Raw genomic sequence first — 27,863 nt, forward strand, 5'->3', positions numbered from 1 at the left:
GAACTCCCTTCTTATGGGCGTGATACTATGACAAAAAGATTGGGTAGAAATTACATCTGTCATTAAACCAGGAGGCAGCAGAAGACATTCCAGATCTATATCCTGGGTCATTAAGATCAGAAGGACATGACAACAAAGATGCACAGAACTGTAACTTCTCCAAGAGAGCTGAAACAAGGACCTGGAATTGTTCTCTAAGTACTTGTTCAAATACTTACTATAGCTCCGACAAATGGCATTTTTCTCAGCAGTTTAAAGAACTGTTTTTTAGTTCGGGATGTCAAACCTGAAAGACAAAAGGCAGAAAGGAACCTAAGAAATGAAAAAAAAAAAGAATCTTCTGATGCAGCTCATGATCCAGGCTCAGCATTCCTGATCCAAGCTGAAACGACACAGTGACCCAGGAGACATGGTGAGACAGATGGGTGAATCCAAGAGCAAGGTTTTCAAGGCTGGACCATGCCATGGAAACATCTGGACTGCAGAACAGCAGCCATCTACAGGAATCACTTGTTTCTTTCTTACATGGGAATTCACACCCACGTGTGGAATTTTACAGGAAGAAGAGGGATTTCAGGGTTTGCTAAAGGTAAGGAATTATTATCATCTCCTGCCTCTTCAAACCAGAATAGTTACTTGAAAACAAAACCAGAGAGCAGTGTGAAACAGGCTCCCAGACCAAAGGAGGGAACAGGAACATTTGTGGCAACGTCAGCCACAACACAACGTGGATTTTCCCTGTTTGATGCACTGGGAGGTGACTCAGGGAAAGGGGATGGACAGAGGGAAGAGCAGAAATTCCACCACAGCGCAAAGACTCAAATGAGAGAAGCCACTGATGACAAACACTGGAAAACTCCTCAGGTAGCTCTAAAGGCAGGAATGAAATCAGGATGACACAGATGCTTTATAGCCATCAAAAACGGTGGATCCCAGTCCTACCTGCACACCAGCAGTTACAGGACAAACCAAAAAATAACTAAATAAAGTCTAAAAATCATCCATTTTAAGACTTTTCAATTTTATCTGCACTTCATATATATTTCACTTCACATATACAATCTGAAAAGCTACCAAGGACACCAACTGGCACATTCTGCAGTAAATACTCGTTAGTGCTCTGATAATAACATTTCTGTTGCACACCTCAGTGTTTCTGTTCACTGTTCCATTAATAATATTCACAGCAAGAAAATATTGCAAACTCCTGAAAAATTCTGACAATCTAATCAGATCTTCTAAGAGCTAGTCCATACTTAAACAAAATACATTGTGCAACAGTACAAATACTAGGAAGATAACTATCCTGAACAAAAGTTTCATACCAGTTTGTTCCTTACAGACATTCCCACTGTTCAGCTGCCCCCATCTCTACAAAGAGAAAGGGCTGCTTGAGAAACAGAGACACAGGGGACACCAAGTTAAAAACTTGGCAATTTTTAACAAGCTGCCACTAGAGTGTAACCCTAAGGCCTGTGGGAACTCAAATGCACCTCTGAGGGCATGGCAGTGACCTCAGGCTATCACACGACCAGAGAAAACTGCAGGTTCTGCAGAGTTCAGCTCCACTGAAGAGCTGCCAGTATCAGAAAACACTCAAAAGAGGAAGATACTCCGGAAATATAAAAAAAAAAAAATACAAGAAGAAAATATCCTCACACTATCACATGCAATTACCTTGAACATTCTGAGGATGAAATGTGTCCCAAACATGGAATCAAGACCACATCTCCTCCCCCAGCAGGAAGGGAAACAACCAAGAGTTATCCAGACACTTTGCTGCAGTGACTAAGTTCACAGGAACCCAGCTCTCCATAAACCTCCCCAGGGTTTGGGCAAGAAGAGAGTGTTGTAACAAGCAAATGGTTTAGCCAAAGGAAGAAGGGAGGCAAGGGAAAGAGAAGTAGACAGAAGCACATTCCATGCACCCTCCGCCAGAATGGGGGAGCTTCATTTACCAGACAGGCCTTGACCTTAATTCAGAAGAGAGTTTGGTAAATATTAGGTGACAGCAGAAAGTCTGTTTTAACAAGTGTTTGGCCTTGTTCCACCCTCTTCCCACTGCCCAGAAACAACTCAGGGCCACCTCCCCTCCCTCCAAAGGAAAGAAAATCCCCCATGTCAAATACTTACTCTCAGGCTGGCAGAGGAAGCCGTGCAGCCACACACTTACAAGTGTGGAAGAAAAGGTCAAGCCAATGAGCTGCCAGGGCTCAAGCCCATCACACCGGGCGTTCACAAAGGCTGTCACTTTCTCCCAGTACATCTGGAGGATTTCCTTGTAGGGAATAAGGGCATCCTGTGCAAAGGAAAACCAGGAGCATATTGAGGAAAGAGCAAATGAAAACCAGTAGGGCATCAAAGAGCCGACTGTTGATTTAAAAAGTGCTTTCTGGTATGCAGATGCTTTCCTTAATTCCCACAAATACAACAGGTAGGAGACAGTTTTTATTCACTTCCACTCAAGAGCCACAGATAAAAATACACACCTTGAGCAACTTCAAATACTGAGAGAGAAGCACCAAGAGCAGATGAGCAACATAAGGTTCTCTGCACAGTCCCAAGGACCACCACCAGATCTTAACCACTACCCAAGAGAAGCAACTGTGCTAATAAATTTTTTCCAAGGAATTTTCAGGTGGTGAGTGAAGGTACCACCAAAACAGGTCCATTAAGTACCTCGGGCTGGATTTTCAATGAAGATGGAAGCACTCAGCAAGTCCTTAATTTACAGATCTAATTAGCATGTTACACACCAGGGGGGGATGGGAGAGGAAAACACTGCTGCCGCCAAAATAACCCCCAGAAAATGGTGATGCAAGCACAATTACAATGTCAAAGCAGGAATTACTGTCGGGACACAGCCCAAGTTCCTAATCAATAGTTTCAAACCAGATGCTCTTTAAGAGCCTCAGAGCAGGGCAAGGAAAATTGGATGTGCACAGGAGAATTTCCCCCTAAACAGCAGTCTTCCATCCAATTCTCTGGGAAAATGTTTCTAGAGATAAAAAGAATAAGCAAGAACAGAGCCCTCTTCCCAAATCCCTCTTTCGAGCAGCCCAGTTCTGCCCAGTTTAACTGGGGAGATCTCCAGCACTTGAGAGCTTCACCCTCCAAACAACAGGGAAGGAAAATATGTGGGGTCTTTCAAAAGATTTGTAACTAAACCTTGGAGGGAATAAATCCTTGATTCCTGTGCTTTTGGACTTTGGGTTGGAATAGAGCAGTTTTTCAATAAACCACTGAATTAAAAACTGTTAAAACTTTGCTTCTCAGGACCCTTCACAGGTCTCACTTCTGGGTCAAGCCAACAAAAGAAGAAGCATTTAATTAACTTTTTTTTTAGGGGGTAACATGTCATTCCAATAGAGCTACTAACAGTCTGAAACAATAGCCAAGTTTTTCCAAATAATCAAAGGAGGAAGACAGCTTTCCTTACCAAAAGACAACACTAATGAATACTCACTGCTTTGGAAAAGCAGTAAAATGCATATAATGTGGCACAGTTTGAAAGTATTTAAGCAACCCAAACAAACTCCAGCAGAATTAATTGTTTACCATCAGCAGAGGAGGGTTTTCACCCATGTCCCAGCACAGGCTGAAGGGACACAGACTGAACTGGGCAAAAGCAGGCAGTACTCAGCTCTGAGAGGGCAAATTAGCACCTATTCACATGGCAAAGGGCAATTTGAAAATACATCAGAGCCACTTCAGCCTCCAAAACAAGGAGGCCACACAAACCGCTGCAATTAGGTAATGTCCCAGCTAATGAATGTCCCATCCTCCAAGCCACTCACCACAAAGCCGATTTAACCTCAGAATTTAAAGGAAGAGCCACCTTTTCCAGCTAACCAGAGATGGTACTTAAGTTACATCGAGTTTGCACAATCTTCACTGGAAAATCCCTGGAAATGAGCGTTTAACCAGCAACAATGACTTTGGTTCTTTGCCTAGCATGATGAAATGCCAGGATATCACTCTGTTTTGGAACTGCACTTAAAGGATGGAAATGGAGCCACTAATGGGCTGGTTTCTCAATAGCTGTTCTCAAGTCATGGCAAGAAAATGCTGCAACATCAACTGTTAAGTGGGATGTGCTATTTTTTTTTCCCCTGAAGATGGAGGATGCTGTAAGCCCTGAATCAAAATGGAACATGACCTCCTTGACAGAAGTCACTCCAGTCAATGGCCAAGTCAAAATAACTAAATCTGGCAAGAGATTGGCCTCACTCTTGGAGAAAGCTCTGGACAGAAGGTCCCAGATGACTGCACATTTCGTTGTCATTGAAACCCCTGAGCACTGACATATGGGAACTCAATGGTATATCCAAGGTTTGAACAAATAAAAGTAGATTTTCATTATGTTCCATCTAAGACATTGAAGAATTTCTTCCCCTTTCTTAAAAAAACTCAATCTGAAATCAATCCACAAGTGTTACAGTTTGACCAGGTAAAGTTTTCTCTGCGTTTCTCACTTTCCTTCTTCACTCATTTCACACTTTGATGAGTTTGAAGGATGAGTTTGCTCCATTTAGGAGGACTGGGATTAAGAAACACAGTGAAAGCTGGCACAGAAGAGGATTTAGCAGTGAGTTACAATTTCTCAGCTCCCTGGCTAACCATGCACTCAGTTTTTCCCAAATGCTCCTTTCCCTGAAAGTATCCTGCAAACTTTATTTTCTGAATTATTCACTTAATCCCACAGAAACCAGAGGGCATTGAGAAGGTTGCACTCGAATGTTTTTATTACACCCAGGAACACGCTGGGTTAAAAGGGAGTTTATAAAAAAGAGAGAGAGTGACTTTTTACATGAGCAGAGTGACAGGACAAGGGAGTGTGGCTTCACACGGACAGAGGGCAGGGTTGGATGGGATGCCAGGAAGGAATCTTTCCCTGTGGGTTGGTGAGGCCCAGAGAAGCTGTGGCTGCCCCATCCCTGGAAGTGTTCAAGCCCAGGTTGGACAGGGCTCAGAGCAACGTGGCTGAGCAGAAGGTGGGTGGCACTGGATCATCTTCAAGGTCCCTTCCAACCCAAACCACTCTGGGATTCCCTATGATTGCAGTCCCATACCACCTCCTCATTTTACAGGAAGGGGGTAGGGGGAATAAACAGCCTCTGTGCAGCCCAGCCATCGGAACCCCTTGCCCTGCAGCCCTGGAGGTGCTGCTCAGAGTGAAAAACTCCTGCTTCCCCAGCTGGGCTAAAGATCACAGGCTGACCTGATTTTAAAACTGTCTGCAGGACAGAATTTCATGTAAGACAATAGCCTGCTTATTTGTGAAGGCATCAAAAAATAAAGGTTTCCCTTCCCATTGGAAGAGAGTAGATAAGCTGTTTTTATTTCTGTAAGAGAACCTTCCCCATAAAAGCTTCACAAACCACAGGATTATTTTAGAAGCAGTTTAAAAACGTGATTTATGAGCACACTAAAGATCAGGGAGAAAAAAAAACCTCCACTGGAGGATTTGTTTTTAATTCTCAAAGCAGTAAGACAGACCCAGGTATCAGATAAAATACTAATTGCTATCATTAGGACTTGCAGTGCTCATTTGTACTGATACTAATGCACTCAGCTACCTAAGCAGTTTACATATTGAATTTTTAGCTGCACAGATTAGGAATACATCCTTAGTACTTTACTTCTAAAAGCCATTAGCTAGCTGAGCTGGTTCCAGGGATAGCACTTATGCCACTACAAAAGAGCACAAATTAACTGCAGTAATGCTCTTCTGTCCCAGATGACAGAAAAGGGAGGGGGGAAGAATGCCAAAGCTAATGAGAGCACATTTTGTATTTTTGCCAGAACAGCATTTCCTCTGCGAGGTTTAGGACACAAAAAAGCTTAAAAGAAAAAAAAAAAAAGAAAGAAAAAAAAAAAAAAAGAAAAAAAAAAAAAGAGAGATAAACAGAAAGGCAATAAACTGGAGAACCTCAGACTTTTGTTACAAGTGCCTTCTGTTTCTGTGGAAATGGAAACACCGTCTGAGTTTACCTGCGGAAAAACAGGAAGATTTTAACAGCTGAAACTTCTTTCCTCCAAAAGAACGTTTTAAGTGGGTTTAAAACAGGGCCAACAGAATAAAAGTAGCTTTTAAAGGCAAGTTTATGTCATGCAATACCATGAGGCTGACTGTGACAGGAGGAAGTGCTGAGATCAAAGAATCACAGAAAGGCTTGGGCTGGAAGAGACCTTAAAGCCCAGCTTGTTCCAAATTCCTGCCACGGGCAGGGACACCTTCCCACTATCCCAGGCTGCTCCAAGCCCCATGCAGCCTGGCCTTGGACACTTGCAGGGATCCAGGGCAGCCACAGCTTCTCTGGGCACCGTGTACCAGGGCCTCCCCACTCTCTCAGGGAAGAATTCCTTCCTACTATCCAATCTAAACCTGCTCTCTGTCAGTTTATACCACATCCTCAGCTTTCACCTGAACCCACACATGCCCAAACTAGGGACCCTCTGGCCACTTCCCCACACCCTAACCTGAACATCTGTGTCTGCCACCAGCTTCCACACATCCCCAGAGCTGAGGCAGGAGGTGGCTGTCACACAGTAAATCAGGGCCAAGGGAGATGGCTCCAACAGCACGAGTTTGGTCAGCTCCGATTACGGGAGCACGCGGAATACCGGTACTGCCACTGTAATTAAGGCCTCTGCTCCAACACAACGAGTTTTTCCGAGGAGAAGCTTCCTGACTGAAAACAAACCGCACAGAGCCAGCAAGGACACGGCAGCCTCGCTTATTTAATCCGTTCCTAAGTAGAAGGAAGGCTTCAATTAGCCCTGCCTTGGCTGACACCTCGTTGCCTGCACGTGCTGTGGCCACAAAAGGCGCATCTGACCGGAGTATGCAGCCCGGACTCCCAGCCACCAGCCTGCCGACTTCCTACCGGAGAGCCGGGAATGGGATTGAGCAACAGCACCCCAGCCTCCTCCCAGAGTGCTCACTGCTGCCTGTGCCTGCGGTGTTTTGATTCGCACCCCAGTAATGCCTCTGCTCCTCCGTCCCTCCCTGCCAACCCCAGCCTGACAAATATCTTTGCATAAGCACCAGGCAGGGAATATTTGTTAGTCAGCTCCTAATTACAGCTGGAGGTTTGGACCACGTGCTGCCCAGCCTGACCAAAGGATGTGGGCAGACAGAGCAACACTGGATGCGTGATCTCTCAGAAATCAAAAATCATGAACTTTTGGATTTAAGAGCTGAAGTAAGTGAAATTAAAAACACATTCAGGCCACACTCATCTTACCACAGCTCCCCAATACAGTCTGCATTGCATTTATTTCCACATTGCCACACTGAAATTTTTCTTTTTCCAGAATGACAGCAGTTGGGGGAGGGGGGAGGGAGGTTGCCACGTATAGCGTCTGCAAAATGGATGTATACATACTGTACCACCAGCCCTGAGAGATCAAGAGGAGTGGCTAAACAGCAGCTAATTATAGCTTCAGCACAAAAACAAACAAGGCAGCAAGTCAGAGTAAGAACAGCAGCATTCCAGCTTCCATTGCAGAGATGGAACGTAAAACTACCGAAACAAAATGGGAAAAGACCGATTGGAGGCTCAAAAAAGGTACGATTTTACAGAAGCCCAAAGGGCTCCAAAATTCAAGTTCAAGTTTCATTTAACCCAAAATACACACAAGGTGTCGTGTTCACTTTGCTCACTTAGGCAAACCGATTTATAAAAGTTTCTGCAAACATCTAGGCACGCTCCAAGCAGCAAAGACCTCACATGAGACAGGATCCACCCAATGGATGCTGCACATGAGCTCATCACGGATCCCTGTAGGTCACCAGCTCCAAGAACGTGCAAGGAAATGTCCTGTGCTGACACCCAAGATAATTAGGGTAAAATAAGTGCCCAATTCCCTGCATGCTGGGGCTCATCTGGACATATTTCATTCCTCCACTTGGCCTCCTCTCAACCTCAGATCCCTGCATGCCTTCCAGAGAATAAAATGGGTATTTTTTTTTAAATATTTTGTGAGCACCTGGGTGCCACCAAAAGGTACCCACAGCATTAAGACATGAAGTCTTGGCAGGAGCTGTCTGGAAGCAGATCCCAGCATGGCAATTGTTCTGGGAGCAGGCATCCATGAACAAAGGCAGCACGGAGCCCTGGCACAGCTTCCCAGCAGGCTTATGCAAGCCTCGGACAAAGCCCCCAGTATCAGCACAAACTGAATGCTGCTATTATACATTAAGGGCCCTGCTCTTGGGCAAGTCCAACCATAGGGCAGAATCCTCAAAAATTATCTTATCAACACCAACACGCAGAACCCTTGGACCCCTGCAGTACCTAATCACATGCTCTTCCCGATACGGCACGGATAAATCTTGATGAGCAAGGAGAGGCAAAGGAAACACTCAGAACACAAAGAATTCTGGGTGACTTTCACATGCAAATTTCTAGGAAATACAACTATTTCCTAATAGAGAAAAACTGTATCACAATCACCACAGCAAATAGACCAGAACACCTGCTGCTACATCAGTTGGTAGAATCCTAAATCTCAGATCATGCTCTAAGGGCAGGACTAAAGCGTAGAGCAGGCCTGCTAGTACTTGAAAGGGAATGCCTTTCACTGCCTGGGATGCAAAGAATAGAAGCAACAGAATTGTAGAATCACAGACTCATTTGGTTTGGAAGAGACCTTGAAGATCATCTCATCCCATCCTCCTGCCATGGGCAGGGATATCTTCCAAGAGAGCAGGTGGCTCCAAGCCCCTCCAGCCTGGCCTGGGACACTTCCAGGGATGGGACAGACACAGCTTCTCTGGCTAGGGTCTCACCACCCTCACAGGCAGAGATTATCTCTTAATGTCTAATCTAAACCTAACATTCTGTCAGTGTGGAGCCATTCCCCCTTGTCTCTTGTAAATAGCGTCCCTCCACCAATCTTGTCAGCTCCTTCAAATACGGGAGGCCACAACTGGGTCACCCCAAAGCCTCTCTTCTCCAGGCTGAACAATCCCATCTCTCCCAGCCTTTCCTCATAGCAGAGATGCTCCATCCCTTTAATCATCCTGTTGCCTCCTCTGGACTCTCTCCAGCAGCTCCAGGTCCCTCCTGTGCTGGGCCAGCTCTGCAGGTGGGGTCTCACCTGAGCAGGGGCAGAATCCTCCCCTCGCCTGCTGCCCATGCTGGGGGCTCAGCCCAGGCCAGGGCCAGCTGTCACCCACCAGCACCCCCAAGTCCTTCCCAGCAGCTCTGTGGTGGGAGCAGCTGGTGCAGGAGAAGATCAGATGGAGACATCTTTTTATCGTGCAAAGTTGTGTATTTGGAAAAAGAGACAAGCAGGACCCCAAAATCCTTACTCAGAAAAGGGCTCTGCAGACTCCCTTTGAGCACTGGAGTCACAGCCGTGATTCCTGCCACACCAGGCAAACCACACACAATAAATGCTGTGATTAGGTTTATCTCCACACCACCAAGCACTGATGGAGAAATACAAGGCAGGAAGTGAGTGAAGTGTCACCTCAGCAGACCCTCCCCTGCTCAGCGATTCAGACACAACTTCTAAGGGTAAGAAGAGGGTGGGAAACTCTGAGTAGGCTGGCCATGAGCAAGAAAAAGAAAGATTTTACTCTAAGTAAAAAAATTTCCAGTGCCTCGCACTGCCCTTTGCTAAGGTCACAGGAAGGATGGCAGAGTGAAACCACAGTTTAGGAAAAATGCTGTGTATCACTGTTTCTCCAGAGGAAGCCTCATTCCCTGAGCACAAAGCCAACCTCCTAAGCTTTCCAGAAGCCAGGAATCCTGTGCAATAGCTACCGTCTAATCTAGCGAATAAAAGAGCAGACCTGAGCAGGTCTTTCAGCTGCAATAAGCAGCAATTTTCTCCGCGAAGCTTTGGCACAGAAGGGACTGAGGTGAGAACAGCCTGACCACACAGCATGGCCCCAGCAACCCCAGGCCAGTCTAGACCGCCCCCTGCACAACAAGCAAAGTTATTCACCCAGTGCCAAATTTTGGCAGCTGAAAGCAGCCCCAACACAAGCTGTGCAGGCTCTTGGTGCTGTCCCAGGCTACCCATAGCTCCACGCCAAAGCAGGAAGAAGCGGCAGCACTTGGGTGCTTGGGAATGCAGTAACCAAGCGGGACAAAGGAGTGGGACAAAGATAATGCTGTTTCATTTATCACTCAGCAGCTGTGATTTCAATTTCCCTTGTTGATAGGGGAAAAAAAAAAACAACAATTAAACAACTAAAAACCTAGTACCCCTTCCAGGTTTGAGGAATTGCAAGATTCATGCCGTGCCAACGTGGGCTAGGGACAGCTATATTCCAAGCAATCTTGAAGTTTGCGTCTAGCTAAAAAATAATAGCCAGTTAGCAAACAGTGTCTCTAAAAAATAACAATCAATCAGCAAACACGATTTCGCTTAGCCAGATGAGCACCTTCCCCAAAATCCTGAGGAAAACATCATTCCGCCCCACCCAAGCAAAAATAACCAGAGACAGGCGAAAACCCCGTTTCTAATCCTCTCTGCCCCGAAACTAGGTAATTGTGGGGAATAAAGAAAGCAGTGTATCAATAAGAGGACGCATTCACGTTCAGGAGAAGGGTATGGGCCTCGAGTGGGGGCCGAAGAGAGGGCCTGAGCACCCACCCTCACATCCCCTGAGCTCGGCCAGCATCCCCTGAGGCCCGTGCGGGACCCCCAGCCCGCACCCGCCGGACGAGGCCCGGGCCTCGCTGCCTCACAGGCCGCGCCGGGTCACCTCTCTCTCCACCGCATACCGGCCTCGCACACCCCGCTCACCATCGCTCCTGCCGCCGCCAGCTCTTTCGTTCCTTTCCTCCCTTCTTTTTTTTCCCTCCTCCTCCTCCTCCTCCTCCTCCCGCTCCCCGCGGGGTCCCGGCGCGGCCGCGCCCCGCCCCGAGGCTGCCGCTCCCCGCCGGCCCCGCCCCCGGGGGCGGGGAGGCCACGCCCCCTCAGGGCGGGGAGGCGGCGGGAGAGCAGCGCCCCCTAGAGGCGGAGGTGAGGCCACGCCCCCTCAGGGCGGGGAGGCGGCGGGAGAGCAGCGCCCCCTAGAGGCGGAGGAGTGAGGCCACGCCCCCTCAGGGCGGGGAGGCGGCGGGAGAACAGCGCCCCCTAGAGGCGGAGGAGTGAGGCCACGCCCCCTCAGGGCGGGGCGGTGGCGGGAGAGCAGCGCCCCCTAGAGGCGGAGGAGTGAGGCCACGCCCCCTCAGGGTGATGGCGGCGGCGGGAGAGCAGCGCCCTCAGCGGGAAGGAGGCGGTAAAACCTTGAAGAGTGAGGTGTTTTTGTTAAAATACAAAAAAAAACCCAACAAAAACCCGACCAAAACCGCACAAACAAACAAACAGCAACAGCAAAGGGTTTGTAATCCCGCCCTGGTTATTAATTATCTGGGGCTGGAGCCCCTCTGCTTTGGATCCAGCTTGGGAGAGCACAGAGTATCCACTTGGAGAAGATCCTGGGGAGATGAGGCCTTAGAGCTCCTGCCAGTGCCTAAACGGGCTCCAGGCAATCTGAGAGGAACTTGGGACAAGGGGAAATGGTTTCAAACTGCCAGAGGACAGGGATAGATGGGATATTGGGAAGGAATTGTTCCCTGGGAGGGTGGGCAGGCCCTGGCACAGGGTGCCCAGAGCAGCTTTGGCTGTCCCTGGATCCCTGCAAGTGTCCAAGGCCGGGTTGGATGGGACTTGGAGCAGCCTGGGATAGTGGAAGGTGTCCCTGCCCACGGCAGGCAGTGGGTACAAGACAATCCTTAAGGTCCATTCTAACCCAAATCACTCTGTGATGCCGTTTGAGGAGAGTTTTTGCTCTGTGCGAAATATAAGGCAGGAACTACTGACCATTATAGCATTATCCAGTCTGTTCTTTCTGCTAATCCATGGATTAAAATCTACTCTATCCTGGGTGGATCAGGTGGGACCTCTCATCACTCTCACTGCCCACACCCGTGGCTGACAACTATTTACACCACAAGGACCCCAAAACCAGTTTATTGGCAGGAGAAGGATTTAAGGGTTGCTGTCTCGTGGCGCTATTGCATAAAACTTAACCATGGGAAGAGTGCCGATAGCCAAAGTGCCCAGGTGTTCAGGAGAGTTTTATTAAAGCTCTCTGTGTCCCCTGGCATTAATTTTGGCCTCATGAAATAAATACAGTAAGCAGAATATAGCTTGGGACCAGCCTTGTACAGAACACATCCTGTCTTTGGAATTTACAAATCTCTGCAGTCTTTTAGATGGATTCTGGACTGGCACTTTAAAATTTTGCTCTTAACCTCCCTCGCTTTTGTCTCTACACTCTTTTGAAGCAGATACACCAGCATCAGCTCCTGGCACTTGTAGTTTGCTGCGTTACAGGCGGTGACTGTTTGTCTGCTGTCACCGTGCCATCCGAGCTGTCTCCTCACAGAAGATGACACCTGGCGTAAGCCAGCAGACAGCACTTTTATCTCGAGCAAACCGCCCTCGGAACCGTGCCTAGACATCAGATGCTCTTTTTAGCAGAAAAACTAACAAACAGGTCTGTTAGTAACCCAACACCGGTCTCACAAAGTAGGTCTTCTTCCCACATGCTTGCCAAGACAGAAAGCATCCACTCAGAGAGCCCCAAAGGAGCTGTGTTCTCCCACTCTAAAAACCTCTGCAAACCCCAGTGACCCCAGCCCTCAAGAAAAACGTTGCTCTTTGGAAAAACAGCCTTAAGACCCACATTTATGTATTCTAAGCAACATCTTGCTCTCGAGGGGGTGAGAGGAAATCTTGTTTGCTCCTTCAGCCCTGTGAAAAGAGTATCTTGGGATGCATCACTGCGAGCTTTGCTAATTTTCACGCACACCTTCACGCAATGCCAGGAAACAAGGAGCTGGGATTGTTTCATATGGCTAAAAGCACAGGTAGAAGGGAATATCTTGCTATGAATATCCAAGTGGAGAGGAAAAGCCACACCAGGGAGGGAGAGGAGCCATTTAAGTGAGGGGACAATGGTGGCACAAGAGCAAATGAGTGAGGGCTGGCCCTGAACTCATTTCCATTTTTCTTTGCTCTATCACACAGCCCAGGCAGAAACTGGTTTTCCCACTATTCAGATGAATTTTTAAAGTAACAGAGTAGCTTGGCTTCTGCTCACAGATGGCAGGATTAATGCTGAGACTGTGCCAAAGTGACTGCTCTCCCAGAAAAAAGGAATTGCCTTTCCCAGGAGAGGCCAAGCATCACCTGGCCAACATTGCCCATGCTAAAACAGAGCTCTCACACCTCCTTTAAAGGACTGCTTGGACGGGAGCTGGAGAAAGAAAAATCCAAATGATTCATGGTTTTGCAGTGCTCCAAGATCCTGCGAGGGGGCTGGCATTACCCTGTGCATTGGTATCACAGGTCACACATTTGTGAGAGAAAAGCTGTCACAGACACCAATCCAGCGGGACCAATGGGTTCATGTCCTGATGCAAAAGTCGGGTCTGAAAGCAGCTGAGTTTGAAAGAAAGGAAAGATTCTTTCCTTTGTGTCTTCCCACAAAGAAATGGAAGGGGAAATTATAGCTACTTTCTGAATGGAACAAACCCCTGTTTCTCCTCCCACTTTCAGCCAGGGGTGCCTGTCTGTGAAGGATGGCTCTTTTCCAGAGGGTGAGAAGAGCATCACTCAAAATGCCTTCGGGGCAGCCTGAGGCAGCCAAGGCCAGCCAGAGCTGTCCTCTTCTGGGTGCAGTCCTCCAACGTTCCTGGGCTTCCTGGGAGTGTCCTGGAAGGTCCTAAGAGGTCCTAAGGCATCCCAGGATGTCCCAGAGGGGTCTAGGGGAGCAGTACCATGGGTGTCCCAGAGGTGTCAGAGGTCCTGAGAGGTCCAAGGGGGGTCCTGTGTGGTCCTGGAATTTCCTGGAAGGGTCCTAGAGAGGGTCCCATGGGGACCTTCCAGGACCCACACCCAGGACCCCCCCATGTAACCCTCCCAGAGACCACCCCAGGACCCCCTGGGACCCCCTGGGAGTGCCCAGGGAGGGGAGCCGTGCTCTGGAGGGGGTGACTTTGGGATGGAGGGAGGTGACTTTGAGATGGAGTGTTAATGATGATGATGATGATGATGATGATGATGATGATGATGATGATGATAATAATAATAATAATAATAATAATAATAATAATAATAATAATAATAATAATAATAATAATAATAATAATAATAGTAGGGTTTAATGAACCGAGTCCATCCAAGGAGAGGAATTCTGCCTCAGCCACCGGATCGGCTGCAGCACACCTTCCCTTCTCTCCCCTGATTTATCAGGGGCAAAACCTCCAGCGACCTCGTTCCTTCCCCCTCGTGTGGGTGGGAATCACCCTGGGATGGGTTCCGTGCCAAGCGCCCGCATTCCATCCGGGGAGCAGCCGCTGCCGTGTGCGCTTCTGACCTTCCCGACCTGCCGCAGCTCCTGTGGAGGTGCCGATACACCTCCTAGGAATGTACTCCCGCTTTCCTGTCCGCGGGGTCCGCAGCCACGCTCCCCCATCCGCCCAGTGACCTCTGGGACCCCCAGCCACAGGCTGGGGACACGGGCGTGGTGACACTGGGCTGGGCACACGGGGATGGTGACACTGGCTAGGGACAGGAAGCCAAAGCATCTCTGCCCGCTGGTGCTGGCCCGCTGTCGTGCGAGCTGGCAGCGACACCGGAGCTTCCTGCCCCCGCCACAGCCCGACAGCCGCTGGGGACACTCGCCCTGACACCCCGGGGAGGGGCTGGGGGCAGCGGGGATTTGTCTCCAGGGGAAGGAAACCCGGCATACGGGGCTGCTCCCCACGGGGAAAAGGACAAGGAGCGCCACACGAGCTACAGCGAGAGAAAAAAACCCACCCTCAACCCCCTAAAAAGGTAAAAATAAAAGATCAGAATGTTCGTCCTGGTCTCTGAGAGATGCGAATCAATAAATTGCCGCTGCAAGAGGCATAAAACGTCGGGAATCGATCCGTGAAATGCCAGATTTATCTAAAAATGGACGCATCGTTTTGCAGAGCTCCCGGCCCGGCTTTCCCAGCCCTGTGCGCGGAGCGGCACCACCTCAGCGGGAAGCCCTGGGGCCTCACTTCTCCTACCCGCTAATTAGGAGCCGTTTATTAAGCTAATTAATCGCTGTTTCATTGTCCTTGAGCTGCCTTGGTCCTCCGCACAGGCCAGCACGGGCTCGGAGGCTGCGGGTGCCGAAGGTGGGATTTCGCCTCCTAAAATTGCGAATATCCGAGGATTCCTCCCAGACAAAAGCTGCCAGGACCGGCGGCTGTGGCTGGCTTTGGGCTCCCTTAGACTGGCCCCGACACGGGGGGGACACGGTGGGGACACGGGAGGGACACGGCGGGGAGCACAGGGGACATGGGCTGGGACACTCTGGACCATCAGTCTCAAGTTTCCCCTCTCCGGCTGAAGCTCGGATCATCCCGGCACCAAAACACCCCTTAAAACGCCACATTTCTCCCTCCCTCTTCCCAAAAGTGCAATTCCCCAAGTTATTTTTAGGTTTTATTCGGGTTTTTTTTAGGTCGATTTCCCCCCTACATCGCCCGCCTCGGGGAGACTTTCACCGGCTGCGGCTCTGCCCATCCCCGCGGGAACTGGGTTTTTTTCCTGCATTAATACTGGTTTCGGGGTGCAGTGGAGGCTCAGATCTCGGCAGATTCTTTCTGGCAGATCCACTGCAGCCTCGTGTGGCAGTTCTGAGGGTAGATCCCATTCCCCTTGAGCGTTCCACAGGCTCCAGGTCGCTTCTCGAGGTCCAGCTGGAACCTGCGGGTGGCAGGAAGGAGCCCGTGTCACCCCCTCGGGGACAGTGGGGTGCCCTCCCAGCGCTCCCCCCGGCGCACACCGGTCCTGGTCGAGGTAGGAGCCGTTCTCCCATGTCCAGCCCGTCCCGGCCACAGGCACCGAGAGGCCGATCCAGAAGTTCCGGGTGGGTTTCTGCAGGCTTTCATTTAGGAATTCCTGGACCGGGAAAGGAGAAGTGATGGCGCTGGTTTGGTCACCCCAAAACAGGCTCTGTCCTCATCCCGGGACTGAGCCCCACCCGTGTCCCCCGAATTCTGCCACAGGCACCCGGGAGACTTGGACACAGCGGGGAGGGCTGGACCCAGGATTTTGGGAATCCCTTCCCCCTTCCAGCCCCTCCGGCACCACCAGCACCCCGGCTACAGCCCCAGGTCCATCCCACATCCCCAGCGCCATCATTTCCTTCACCAGCTCGTCCTGATCCCACGGAACCAGCAGCGCGGACCCCCGATTCCCGCAGTCCTCCCGGCTCTTGTTCCAAGGGTTCATCCCGTCGGAAATCCAGTAGCACTTGGTCCCGATCAGCCTCCAGCCCACTGCGCAGAGCCGGCATCCCTCGCTCTCTGCGGACACACGGACGGATCCCGGCGCTCTGAGGCACCGCCGCGGGACCGGAGGGAATCTCCGGTCTCCCTTTATTGGGGGGAGGCTTTAGGGAGCCCCCCGGGGGCTGCGTTACCTCGGGGCGGACACAGGATCCTCCGCAGCTCCCTGAGGATGCCATCCCAGCCCAGACGGGCAGCTTCCAGTGAGGCGTTCCCGTAACCTGCGGTCCCCTCGGGCTGCCACCGCTGTGGCACCCACCAGGAGACTGGGAGAGGGGGAGGCCGAGCCCGGTCAGGGAAATCGGGGCTGGGAAGAGGTGCCCGGAACCCTCTGCCACCCCGCAAACTCACGGCAGAGCACGAGGGCCAGCGCCAGGGCGGCCGTCAGGGCCCCGAGGAGGCGGCGGGGACAGCGGGGGGATGCTGCGGGGACCCTCTGGGATCCTTGAAATCCAGATTCTGCTGCTGGAGAAGGGGTATGGAAAGAAAGAGCGGGCTCAGGAGCACCTGTCGCCTCCCCGACCCCCCAGAGCCCAAGGCAGGAAGTCCCGAGGTGAAGCAACTCGGTGAGACCACCCTGCACAGGAGCACGAGGAGTTGGGTGACCCCAAAAACCCCTTCTGCTCCATCTTTTGGGGTCACGGCTCGGGGGAGATGGGACAGCAGACAGCCACAGCGTCAAGAAAAGCCCCCCCCAAACCCGCCTCCCTCGAGCCGTGCCTCAGTTTCCCCACGCTGGGCAGCTCTTTGCGACTCCTGGGGACCTCAGCGGACACAACCCTCCAGTACCTGCACCCCGCCGGGGTAGGGAGCTCCCCACAGACCCCCGCTTGCCCCGTCGGTCTAAGACCACGTAGCCGTCCTCGTCCTCCATGTGACGGCAGAGCCGGGGTGGCACAGGCTGGGGACACGGGGATGGTGACACTGGGCTGGAGACACGGGGGAGGGGACAGGAAGCCAAAGCATCTCTGCCCGCTGGTGCTGGCCCGCTGTCGTGCGAGCTGGCAGCGACACCGGAGCTTCCTGCCCCCGCCACAGCCCGACAGCCGCTGGGGACACTCGCCCTGACACCCCGGGGAGGGGCTGGGGGCAGCGGGGGTTTGTCTGCATGGGAAGGAAACCCGGCATACGGGGCTGCTCCCCACGGGGGAAAGGACAAGGAGCGGCAGCACCAGCTACAGCGAGAGAAAAAACCCTCCTTAGCCCCGGAAAATTGTCAGAATACAAGACCAAGGTGTTGGTCCTGATTTCTAAGAGATTGGAGTGTAGCCCTCATCACCCTGGGCTACCGTGGAAGTCACTGCCGGTTTGGACTCAATTTATCCATAGGGATTGAAATGCACAGAGCGCCGACACGGGTGTTCAAACTGATGGAAACAACGCCTTTTCCATAATTGTCTGGTTTTGAATTGCCCAGGATCCCCCTTCTCCTACGATTTGAAGGGTCTCAGTTGAAGGAAAACACAGCTTCTTCATGATTTTGGGTGTTTCAGTTGACCGGGAATCACCGTTTTCCATGATTTTCGGGTTTAAGTGGAAGGAGGAAACCTTTATAGAGCCGTTTGGTGGGGTTGAATTGAGGGAAACCGCCCCATTTTTATCATCGTAAGGTTCAAACTGAGGGAAAACACCGCTGTCCCTGGTCTTCTTCCCTTGAGGGGCACCTCTTCATGTGCCATTTTAAGAGCTCCATCGAGGGGGATCCTCTCTTTGAAATGACCCCCACAGATGAAAAAGATGTCCAAAAACCCCCATAGTGGTCTTTCTTGAGAGAAATTGAGGAGGAAACTGCATTTCCCCTCATTTTAGAAGGCAAAATTGAGGAAAAATCCCTCTTGGTTCACTTTTTATTCGGGATTAAATTGAGGGGAGAGCATTCTTCTTCATAATTTAAGGGTCTAAACCGAGAGGGAACCTCTCCATCCATTTTCTCCCTCGATTTGAGGCTTTGAAATGGTGACGAAAGGGAGTTTACCCTTGGTTTAATCCACTAAAAACGGGAAAAGGACGCGGAACATGAGGCTGAGCTGCTGGTTTGAGCTGTGTTTACCCGTCTGCGTTCCGAGGGCGGACAGACACCGAGGGCGGACAGACAAACAGCCCTGAGCAGGGCTGGCCTGAGGGGCAGCGAGGGGAGCGGAGAACTCCTGGAGGCTGCGCTTGTCTCCGCAGGTGCTGCAGCAGCGTCCGGGGAGTGGAGACGGCGCGGGACTGAGCTGGCAGCGTCCTCTTGAGCCTCGGTGTCCCGCAGGTCCGGGAGCGGCAGTGACCTCTCATCATGTCCCTTTCCGCTCCCCGTGGGTGTAAAGCTGTTGCCGAGGCCGATCTCCGAAGGGCGATTTTGGCACCCGTGAAGGCTCGGGATCGAGGTGCTGCATGTTCCAGGCAGAGAGATGCCGGCTGCGAGCTGGAGGAGAGTGAATTCTGCTCCATTCATGGGATTGTGAAGGAGCTGCTGCACCTCCAGGAGGGGCCAGCAGCCGGGGTTCCACACTTGCCTGGGGCGCAAGAAGCCGCTTGTCCTACGCCGGAGGATGCCACTTGGGAGCGTGCAGTGAGTGAAGATGCGGAGAATGGATTCTGCAGTAACGATGGGAGTGTGAGGGAGCCCCTGGGTTCCCAGGGCACATCAGCAGCTGGCAATGTCCACAAAAGAATCCTCAGAAGATTGCTGGGTGAGTGCAGGGCCTCTAGGGAGGGGACAGTGTCACCTCCCCAGGACAGAGCTGGCAGGTGTGTGGCTGTTTCCCCATTTCTGGATGAGGCCTCGTGCTCTGCTCGGCCCCATCAGTGGCTGGAAAGAACAGCCCCAGCTGCCCCCAAGCCCGTGCAGGTCTCCTGCTGCAGCCTGTCCCCAGCCCTGTGTCCCTGGCTGTCCCCAGCCCTGTGTCTCTGGCTGTCACCACACCTGTATCCCTGGCTGTCCCTCCTACCCCTCCTGTGACCCTAGGGCCAGCTCTGGTTTATCCTAAACTGTGGTTTCACTCTGCCATCCTTCCTGTGACCTTAGCAAAGGGCAGTGTGAGGCACTGGAATTTTTTTTACCTAGACAGAGTAAAATCTTTCTTCTTCCTGCTCATGGCCAGCCTACTCAGAGTTTCCCACTCTCTTCTTACCCTTAGAAGTTGTATCTGAATCGCTGAGCAGGGGAGGGTCTGCCGAGGTGATGCCTCACTCACTTCCTGCCTTGTATTTCTCCATCAGTGCTTGGTGGTGTGGAGATAGCATTTATTGTGTGTGGTTTGCCTAAACATTAAAAGGAAGGGAGAATTGTTTGGATTCATGCCTGTGACTTGCATTAAACAGGGAGAAATGGAAGGATCTGCGAAGTACATGGAGCTGTTGCATATGGCAGAAGATCACTTCCAGCAATCTGTTGCCCTGCCAGAAAGGTAAGAGCTACTTGAAATTCATGAGTATCCTATACTCTGTCTACAAATCCTTTAACTGACCTTTAAAATCCTTGTTATAAAAAACCTGAGCCCTTTTCTCCATCACACATTTGACATGGGTGCTGTGGCCAGGACATACGAGTACCAATTCCTCTGGAACACTCCACCAGGAGAAATTCTTGCTCGAGTAACTCTTCATCTCGGTTTTGTGAAATGCTGAGCTCTTCCAAGTGGGTTGAGAGGTGACTGAAAAGCATTATTTGCTTGGTTGACTGTGGAAAGTGTAGAGAAGTTTAATTGAAAAGCAGCCCCAGTGAATAATAAATACAGAGTAACCTGTCTCCTTTACTCAAGGAGCTGGTTGTAGATTTCTCTGAAAGATCAAAGCCAAAAAATAAATCACTACAAAAATACCTGAGGCTTTGCCAGCTCACAGTATCCTGACTGTTAGTTTTTGAGTTTCCAGTCTGTGCTCTTTGGGATCTGGCAATCTTAGTATTTACCAAGGCAAAATAAAGAAAAAGAGCCATGACAAATGGGCTTTGGGGCCATCAGCTGTGAATTGCAGGGACTGTGTCCTGTTTTAGCCAATTCTCTGTGTAGGTCTCTGGTACTTCCCCCAGATTCATTTCCCTTTTGGATGTGTTTGCACAGAAGGAAAAATGGAGAATTCACGTGAAAACCTGAATGCAGAGCATGTGATCCAATTGAATCCATTTCAGTAAACTGATTTTTTTTCTTCTAGCTCTGCTGAAGTGAGCCCAGGTGATGAAATCCTGACACTGCTACAGACAACATCCATTGATTTGAAGGAATTTGAGAGAGAAGCAGCTTGTCTTCCTGCAGAGGATGGTGAGCTGGGTGGGGGGAATTATTCCTGTTACAGATGATTCTTTGTGAGGGGAGAGGGGGAATGTTGACAGCTGTGAAGAGAGAGCAAATCCAGCCTTCATTAAGACTAAATACTGGATTGGGTCTCTCAATTTAGTGTGAGCCTTTTTCTTCTTCCACTTACTGGCCAAAGGATTCTCAGTGACTAGAATGGCATCAGTTTGAAGCTGTAGAATGTTGCACTCTGCTGCAGCCCTGTGGTTGATTCTGTGATGCAGAGAACCAGGGTTTGAAGGTGTTCTGCTGAGCAGGGGCCTGAAGCAAACCCATAGCAGTGAATATGGACTTGCTTTAAATCAGCTTGGTGCCACTCTGACACTGGTGCAGGTTAAAGAGCTGCAAGCTGAGCTGCTCTCTGTCACTCAGTTTGATTTTGTGGTCTTCAAAATCTTTCTCTTTAATGCCAAGAATTCTTCCACTCACTGTTTCATGTCTCATCCATACAGACCTCAAACTTCTGAGGACTTCTAAGTTCAAATGTCCCAACTTCAATCCTGTCTTGAGAGAAATCAATACAGCTTGTGCCTGTGTCAGGCTTATGCAAGCATAAAAGTTTTATTTATTTAAAAATATTTTTGTATTTCAGGGCATCTGATGAATCCCATGTTACCTTTGACGTGGATTCTTTTACGAAAGCACTGGACAGAATTTTAGGTGAGATTGCTTCTTTATTTGAAATAAATCCCGGCACTGATTTCTTTGCTGTGGTACTGACACAAAATAACACCCAGGGGCAGACTCGGAGGAGCTGGATTCTGATGATCTGGATGAAGAGGAGGAGTTTGATTTCTCAGATGGGGATGATGAAGACCTGGATGCTGGAAACCAAAGGCAGGAGCAGAAGGTGTCTCCTGAGGAGCTCCTGGGCAGTCTCAGGTCGTACATGAATGAGATGGACCGTGAGCTGGCACAGACCAACGTTGGGAAAAGTTTCACCAAAAAGAGAGGGGTGAGTATGCCTTGAGCTCTGATTTGTAGCAGTAACTTCCAAACAGGAAATGTGCTGAAAGTGGCTGTTCTGAGTGATGTGATCAAAACCTTCCCAGGTGCAAGCAAAGTGGGCTGTAGTTGCACCATAATGAGGTTTTTTTCAAACTAAAGCTTACTTACTTTGAATTTGCACATCTTTCCCAAGACTTGGTTTCAGTGCCCTGTTTTTAGCAGTAAGGCAAGCAGCTGCAGCTCCCGTAGGAAGCTGAGCCAGGACTCAGCAACACTTTCTGTCCTTCCCTTGGAACTTAATCTGAGTCATGGGCAGTGGTGATTTTTAGCTGGCATGAGCACTTGGTGGCTGAATTCCTGTCTGTCAAGACTCTGGAACATGCTGGACTTTGTTGGCTGCAGAATTGTTGTTTCTTTTCTCTTGTGGCTTGTCTTTTTTTCCTCCTTAAATCTGCTCATGCAATTTGATAAACCTTTCTCTTTGGACTCGCTGCAGGCAAGTTCTGCTGAAGCAGCCACATCTGAGAGTGCTGGCCCTGGTTCTGGAGCTGAGGATGCTGAGCTGGCACCTGTGGATGTGGACATGAACCTGGTGGCAAACCTGCTTGAGTCCTACAGTGCCCAGGCTGGCCTGGCAGGACCCACCTCGAACATTTTACAGAGCATGGGGGTGAATTTACCTGAGAACACAGATCTCGCTGGCTCGAGCAGCCGAGCAGAGCAGTGAGAGACTTTGGACAAGACGTGGCTGGTGGGGAAATGAAGCACAGGTGGATGAGCAGGATGTGGAAGAGGAGGCCAAAGGTTTTAATTTCCAGCATTCTGTTCATTCTGTGTCACTTCAGCAAAGTGAATTTACCTGCAAAAGCCTTCTGTTTGGACCCTGTCTTGGATGGAAATGAGATTTTCCCAGTGCTAACACATTTTCAGAAAACTGAAAAATGATGTGACTCAAATGAAACTTTTATTAAAAAACCTCTCTTCCATTTTTCCAATCAGTTTGATCCAGTTTGTCACATTTCTAAAATGTCCTTTTACTCACTGCTAAGTGGTTTCAGTATCTGGGAAGCAGTTCTTGTTCTGAAAATGCTGCTGCCTTCAGGGGGAGGTGGGGAAGTACCACGTTACAGGAAGAGTCTCATGGATTTGGGAACGCTGGTTAAATGTTGGGCAGACATTTAATCCTTCCCAAAAGCACCATGCTGCATTGTAACAACCTCTGACAATTACTCTAGGAGCCTGTTCCTTATTAAGCAGGAGGATTTGAAGAGTAATTGGATCAAATATGTAAATATTGCCCAGAAGTATTTTTAAAATTTATTTCAATAAAAACAGAAATACAACTTGATTATTGGGGTTTTTTTTTTTTGAGGATATATATAACTTCCTGAGTGAAGTACCAGTTCTTGGAGTGAAAGCATTTTCATAATTGGTCATTTTCTGAATTCCACTATTGCTGAGTGTTGGTATCATGCCAGCAGTAGCTGTATGGGAGCCCAGGCTGGACAGTTTTGGGGTTTTTTCAGTGAAAATGGGGCTAGGAGGCATGCATCATGCTGCTTTCATGTGGAATGAAAAATCTATTATAGATACGACAACTTTTGTTTCAACAAGACAAATTTGAAGTAAAATACATAGAAATTCTTGATTTACACACATGAGCAATGCAATCCTGCTGGGTCCAAATCTTACTAAGTTTTCTTTCTTTTTTTTTTTTTTTAATGCAGCAATTAATCAGTTGTCCTCCATTGATATTGTCAATTGATATTTGTCAACAGTTCAGGAAGAGTACTGGCAGGTTGGACAAGGATTAGAGATGGACAGCAAGAGCTGGGAGGTGTACAGAAGGTTCTGCTAGAGTTCAAGGAGTTTGGACTGCTGAGAGGTGAGGTGAGCTGCAGACTCAGACAAACCTGTGCTGGAAAAATGACATTAATGGGAGGTTTTGAATACAGACAATGAGCAGTTAGAGGTGGAAAACAGGTACTTGAACCTTGGAAAGGGTTTATGTTTGACCACAGAAGGTAATTAACACTGAAACTACATAAAATTCTCCACTGATGAGCAGTTAGATCAAGTTTAGATAGTTTAAAAGAGACCTGAGTTTAAAACATGATCACATTCAACTGTTGTGTGGCCTGTGCTATACAAAAGGTCAAAATAGATTGGGGAACTCTTGCAGTGAGTGAAGAAAAAGCCTAAGCTGAGGTTCAGCACAAAGCTGCTCTTTTGGAAACACTCCAGCTGACCTTGCTGCTTGGATAATCTCACTTTTCCATCAGTGGGACTGGGATTTCTCTGGGGCTGTGCTCATTCCAACCACTGACATTTGTTCAGCAGCTTCACAGTGGAGACCTTCAAGGCTCTGGAGGTGCTCACAGCACAGTTTGCCATGGAAGAAAAAGCATTGCCTCTTCCACTGCTTTGAAGTGACACACGAGGCATCTCTGCTTTTAATTTTGAGAGTATTTTTAATGAAGGAAGCCTGATGGAATTAATTAGGGAAGACAAGGGCGGTGTGGTTCCCTTTCAGCAGATTTCTATCCAAGTATATTCTGAAGCTGTTTAACTGGTATCACATTCTAACACAATTTATTCACTTTGCTCACCTCAGCATCTGCCTTTTGTTCAGCCCCACTCATCCCAGCACTCCTGACCCTTCCCAAGCCCGTGGTTTTCTTGTTTGTGGCTTGACCCCTGGCAGCCCCAGTTCTGAACAGTGGAGTTGTTGATGGGTACGCTTCAAGCATGAAAACACATAAAGGATCTTTCATCTTCCATCTATGAGATCAAAATTAACCCCAGGGGACACAGAGACCTTTAACCTCTTAAAACTCTCCTGAACACCTGGGCACTTTGGCTGCTGCCACTCTTCCCACTGGTGAGTTTTATGGAGTAGTCTCAGGAGTCAGCAGCCCTCAACTCCTCCTGCAAATAAACTGGTTTTGGGGTCCTTGTGCTGTAAGTGGATGCCATGAAAGATCACCTGCACCCCTGACCCTCCTTTCCAAGGCTCCAGCACAGGAATCTCCAGGCACGTGGTAGTTGCAGTGGTGGAAAAGCATTTTTAAGGAATGTTTACACAGCTCCTGCTGCAGCTGCTTCTCTCACTCTCTCGAATGAGAAACTGGCTTTTGTTTTCCCTAGCAGGGGGACTCAGAGCAGACCCTTTGCACCACCTCAGCATCCCCTGGGATGCTGCAAAGGCTGCAGAAGCAGCTGCCCTCCCCATGGACATTTATGTCTTCAGACTGGAACTCAAGAGCATCTGTTCTGGCAGACCTGAGGTGGAAATCTCTTTTGCCAGCTTTCTTTATTCCCCTAGGAAAACTCCTTGCCAGGGAGGGATGTGAGGTCAATTTCATCTTCCTCATCCTTCCCCAGTGTTCTCAATCCCTCCTCAGTCACCTCAGAAAAGGAAACCTCTTCCCTGAAGGAGAAAGAGTTTTAAACTGAGGGATTTTATCCCTTATTGTCTGTGTTTAAACTGGGAGAATCCCCATTCACCTGCAATATTAAGGGTAGCAAGTGAAAGAAACCCTACCTTGGCCATTATTTCAGGGATATCAATTGATGGGGAATCCCCTTATTCTCGCTTAAATAGAACAGGGAACACCATGATGTGATTTTATCGGTTTGAAATGAGAGCAAACCCTCCATTTTCATCATCTCTGAGTTTAAATTGACAGGGAATTTCTGTTGTGCCTTATTCTTTAGGGTTTAAATTGGTAGAAACCCCCACTGCTTCCATCATTTGAGGGATTTATATTGAGGGGAGAAAAATAGGCAGCAAAAAAGAGGAGGGGGGGGAGAAAAAGGAGGCAAAAAAGAGTGGAGAAAAAAGTCAGGAAAAAAGGTGGGGGAAAAGGTGGCAAAAAAGGGCAGGATAAGAAGGGAGTGGGAAAAAAAGGTGTGGAGGAAAAAAGGACAGCAAAAAAGAGCGGGAAAAAAATGGGGCAAAAAAGAAATGGGGGAAAAAAGCAGAGGAAAAAGGCTGAAAAGAGTGAAAAAATGGAGATGGCCTAGTGGTGAAAAGGTGACGTTTGAGAAGCAGGAAAGCACTTAGAAAGGTGAGGAGAAAAGGGTGTGAAACACGAGTTGAAAAAGGACAGGAAATACGAGGGGAAAAGAACAGGAATCCCAGAGACCCCCTCACACACCCCAGGCCCCCCACCCAAATCCCACAGAGCACCCCACACAGCCCCCAGGAGAGCCCCTCCAAATCCCACAGAGCACCCCACACAGCGCCCAGGAGAGCCCCTCCAAATCCCACAGAGCACCCCACACAGCCCCCAGGAGAGCCCCTCCAAATCCCACAGAGCACCCCACACAGCCCCCAGGAGAGCCCCTCCAAATCCCACAGAGCACCCCACACAGCGCCCAGGAGAGCCCCTCCAAATCCCACAGAGCACCCCACACAGCCCCCAGGAGAGCCCCTCCAAATCCCACAGAGCACCCCACACAGCCCCCAGGAGAGCCCCTCCAAACCCCACAGAGCACCCCACACAGCCCCCAGGAGAGCCCCTCCAAATCCCACAGACACCTTGGTTTGGATCCTTGCAGTAACACACGGTAACAACTCAGCCTCTGGAAACGGGATAGAAACAACCGGCAGGTGCAGGAGTCGGTGCCTGCTGTGCTTCCAGGCTGGGAATCAGCTGTGTGGGGCCGTGCCATGGGAAAGAATCCCTAACAGCTCCCAGGTTTCTGGGCTGGGGCTGGAGCTAAGAAGGAAAGGGATTAATCCAGGCAGGAGAACGTCCCACCGTGTGTTACTCCTGTGAAGTGTGGACGGCTGTTTGGAATAGAGCCTCTCCTTCAGCCTGACAACGCTCCCAGAGGGAATTTCACAAGGGTACAAGGCTGGGAAGTGAGGAGCAAAGCTGTTGTGAAGGTGAAGCTCAGTTCATTCACAGAAATCACATAGGTCACTTGACCACTGTGACAGGCAGGAAACAGGAAATGGGAGATTTCCAGTAAAGTCTTTGTAATTTGGTGGGGAAGAGGAGTACCAATACCAAATGGCTGCAGGGATGGTGGTCTAAATTAGTTCAGACCAATTTCCCTTTTTTTTATTGGTGAGGGTTATTAACCTTACCTGCAGTTATAAGGCCAAATATTTACAGTTCTGGGATATATTCTAGTTTAATCTAGCTGTCCTCCATGCCACATACTCACAGCAGCCATATTTACCTATCACATGATGTGTGAATTTGCTTCTGTCCCTTTCCCAAACCTCACCCTTCCTGGTTATTCAGCTTCTTTTAATATGCTAGTAGAACTTCTGTGTCCCTGTGCAGCACTTCCATGGATAGAAACAGTGGAACTCTACCTAAAGGATGCTACCTACTGCTGAGCACAGTGGATGTTTTATCAGCTTTCCATCTGTGGCTAGGCTGAAAAGTGAGCAGGACTGAGATGGGAGCTGAAGGCTGGGGCAGCTCAGTTTGCTCAAGCAGTGCCTCAGACTGAACACAGGAACTGTACCTGTGTAATTTACAGGTTGTTCTGACAACCTGTCTGCTGCAGCTGCCAGAGGTGAGCTGCTCCTGGTTCCTTCACAAAGGCTTGCTGACAAATGACTTTCACCAGGTCAGGTTGTCAGGGTGTTCCACTGAGTGCCTACATCCTCTCAGGCCAAACACCAGGCTCAGTGTGTGTCCACAGTGTCTCAGAGCTTGTTTTTAGGTGAAACAAGATCTTCATGCAAAAGCTGTAAGCCTGAAGTCAGACTTTGCTGCCATCCACAATGAATACCCCTCTGGACAGGAAAGTGTGGCCTTTCCACCCAGAGCAGCCCAGGTGATGGGAGAGCACGTGGTGAGTGGATTTTCTACCCACACTGTTTCCAGATAAGATTTTTCAGAGCAGTCAGAGATCAAACAAGTTGTGTCGTGAGGTTTGGTTGCTTCAATCCTCTGCTGGCATGGTCTCGGTTAGAGATCAACATGAGTTTTATGCCCTGCTGCTTTTGGGAGGTAGGTGGAATGCTGTTCTCAACCTGCTAACCAAAAAGTCTGATTAATCAGATGAATGCTCTCATTCTGTATCCTGCTGAGTGGTAATACCTGTGAGCAACTGCCCCAGCTGGCAGCTTTTCAGTGCTGGGTCTTGCTGTAAATCCCTAAAAGCAGAGGGGTCCCAGTGATTTATGCAAGCCAAGTGTTCCCAAAGAGGATTCAGTTAAGGGAATTCTTGAGAGAAATATGTTGCTCTGTCCCTCTTTCCTGCCTGGTACATTTTCCATGGGAAAGCCCTGCTGTGTTTTGGTGAGGAAGCCTCTGTCAGGAAT

The 27,863-nt window shown here is 49.4% G+C and overlaps 3 protein-coding genes across 3 annotated transcripts in view; 1 reads left to right on the forward strand and 2 right to left on the reverse strand.

Moving 5' to 3' along the window:
* The window catches only part of SGPL1 (sphingosine-1-phosphate lyase 1), a 30,134-nt gene extending 19,241 nt beyond the window's left edge, over positions 1–10,893 (reverse strand). Inside the window, exons 1-3 of the mRNA XM_058841409.1 lie at positions 10,771–10,893; positions 2,134–2,299; positions 219–286 (exon numbers count right to left, since the gene is read on the reverse strand). Coding sequence (XP_058697392.1) covers positions 219–286; positions 2,134–2,299; positions 10,771–10,773 — 237 coding nt within the window. The 5' untranslated portion in view covers positions 10,774–10,893. The remainder of the gene's footprint in view (positions 1–218; positions 287–2,133; positions 2,300–10,770) is intronic.
* Positions 10,894–15,538: 4,645 nt separating this feature from the next.
* On the reverse strand, positions 15,539–16,314 carry LOC131580655 (killer cell lectin-like receptor subfamily B member 1B allele A). Its single transcript, XM_058842078.1, has 3 exons — positions 16,210–16,314; positions 15,842–15,957; positions 15,539–15,762 (listed from the first exon to the last, which is right to left on the reverse strand). The coding sequence occupies exons 1-3, from the start codon at positions 16,288–16,290 to the stop codon at positions 15,639–15,641; spliced, it is 321 nt and encodes a 106-aa protein (XP_058698061.1). The 5' UTR covers positions 16,291–16,314; the 3' UTR covers positions 15,539–15,638.
* Positions 16,315–21,219: 4,905 nt separating this feature from the next.
* ECD (ecdysoneless cell cycle regulator) lies at positions 21,220–22,919 on the forward strand. The gene is made up of 3 exons (XM_058841336.1): positions 21,220–21,283; positions 21,361–21,578; positions 22,068–22,919. Exons 2-3 carry the CDS (start codon positions 21,513–21,515, stop codon positions 22,296–22,298), a joined length of 297 nt encoding a protein of 98 aa, XP_058697319.1. The 5' UTR covers positions 21,220–21,283; positions 21,361–21,512; the 3' UTR covers positions 22,299–22,919.
* Positions 22,920–27,863: the final 4,944 nt, after the last annotated feature.

The sequence above is a fragment of the Poecile atricapillus genome, chromosome 6, assembly GCF_030490865.1.
Source record: "Poecile atricapillus isolate bPoeAtr1 chromosome 6, bPoeAtr1.hap1, whole genome shotgun sequence".
NCBI lineage: Eukaryota > Metazoa > Chordata > Aves > Passeriformes > Paridae > Poecile > Poecile atricapillus.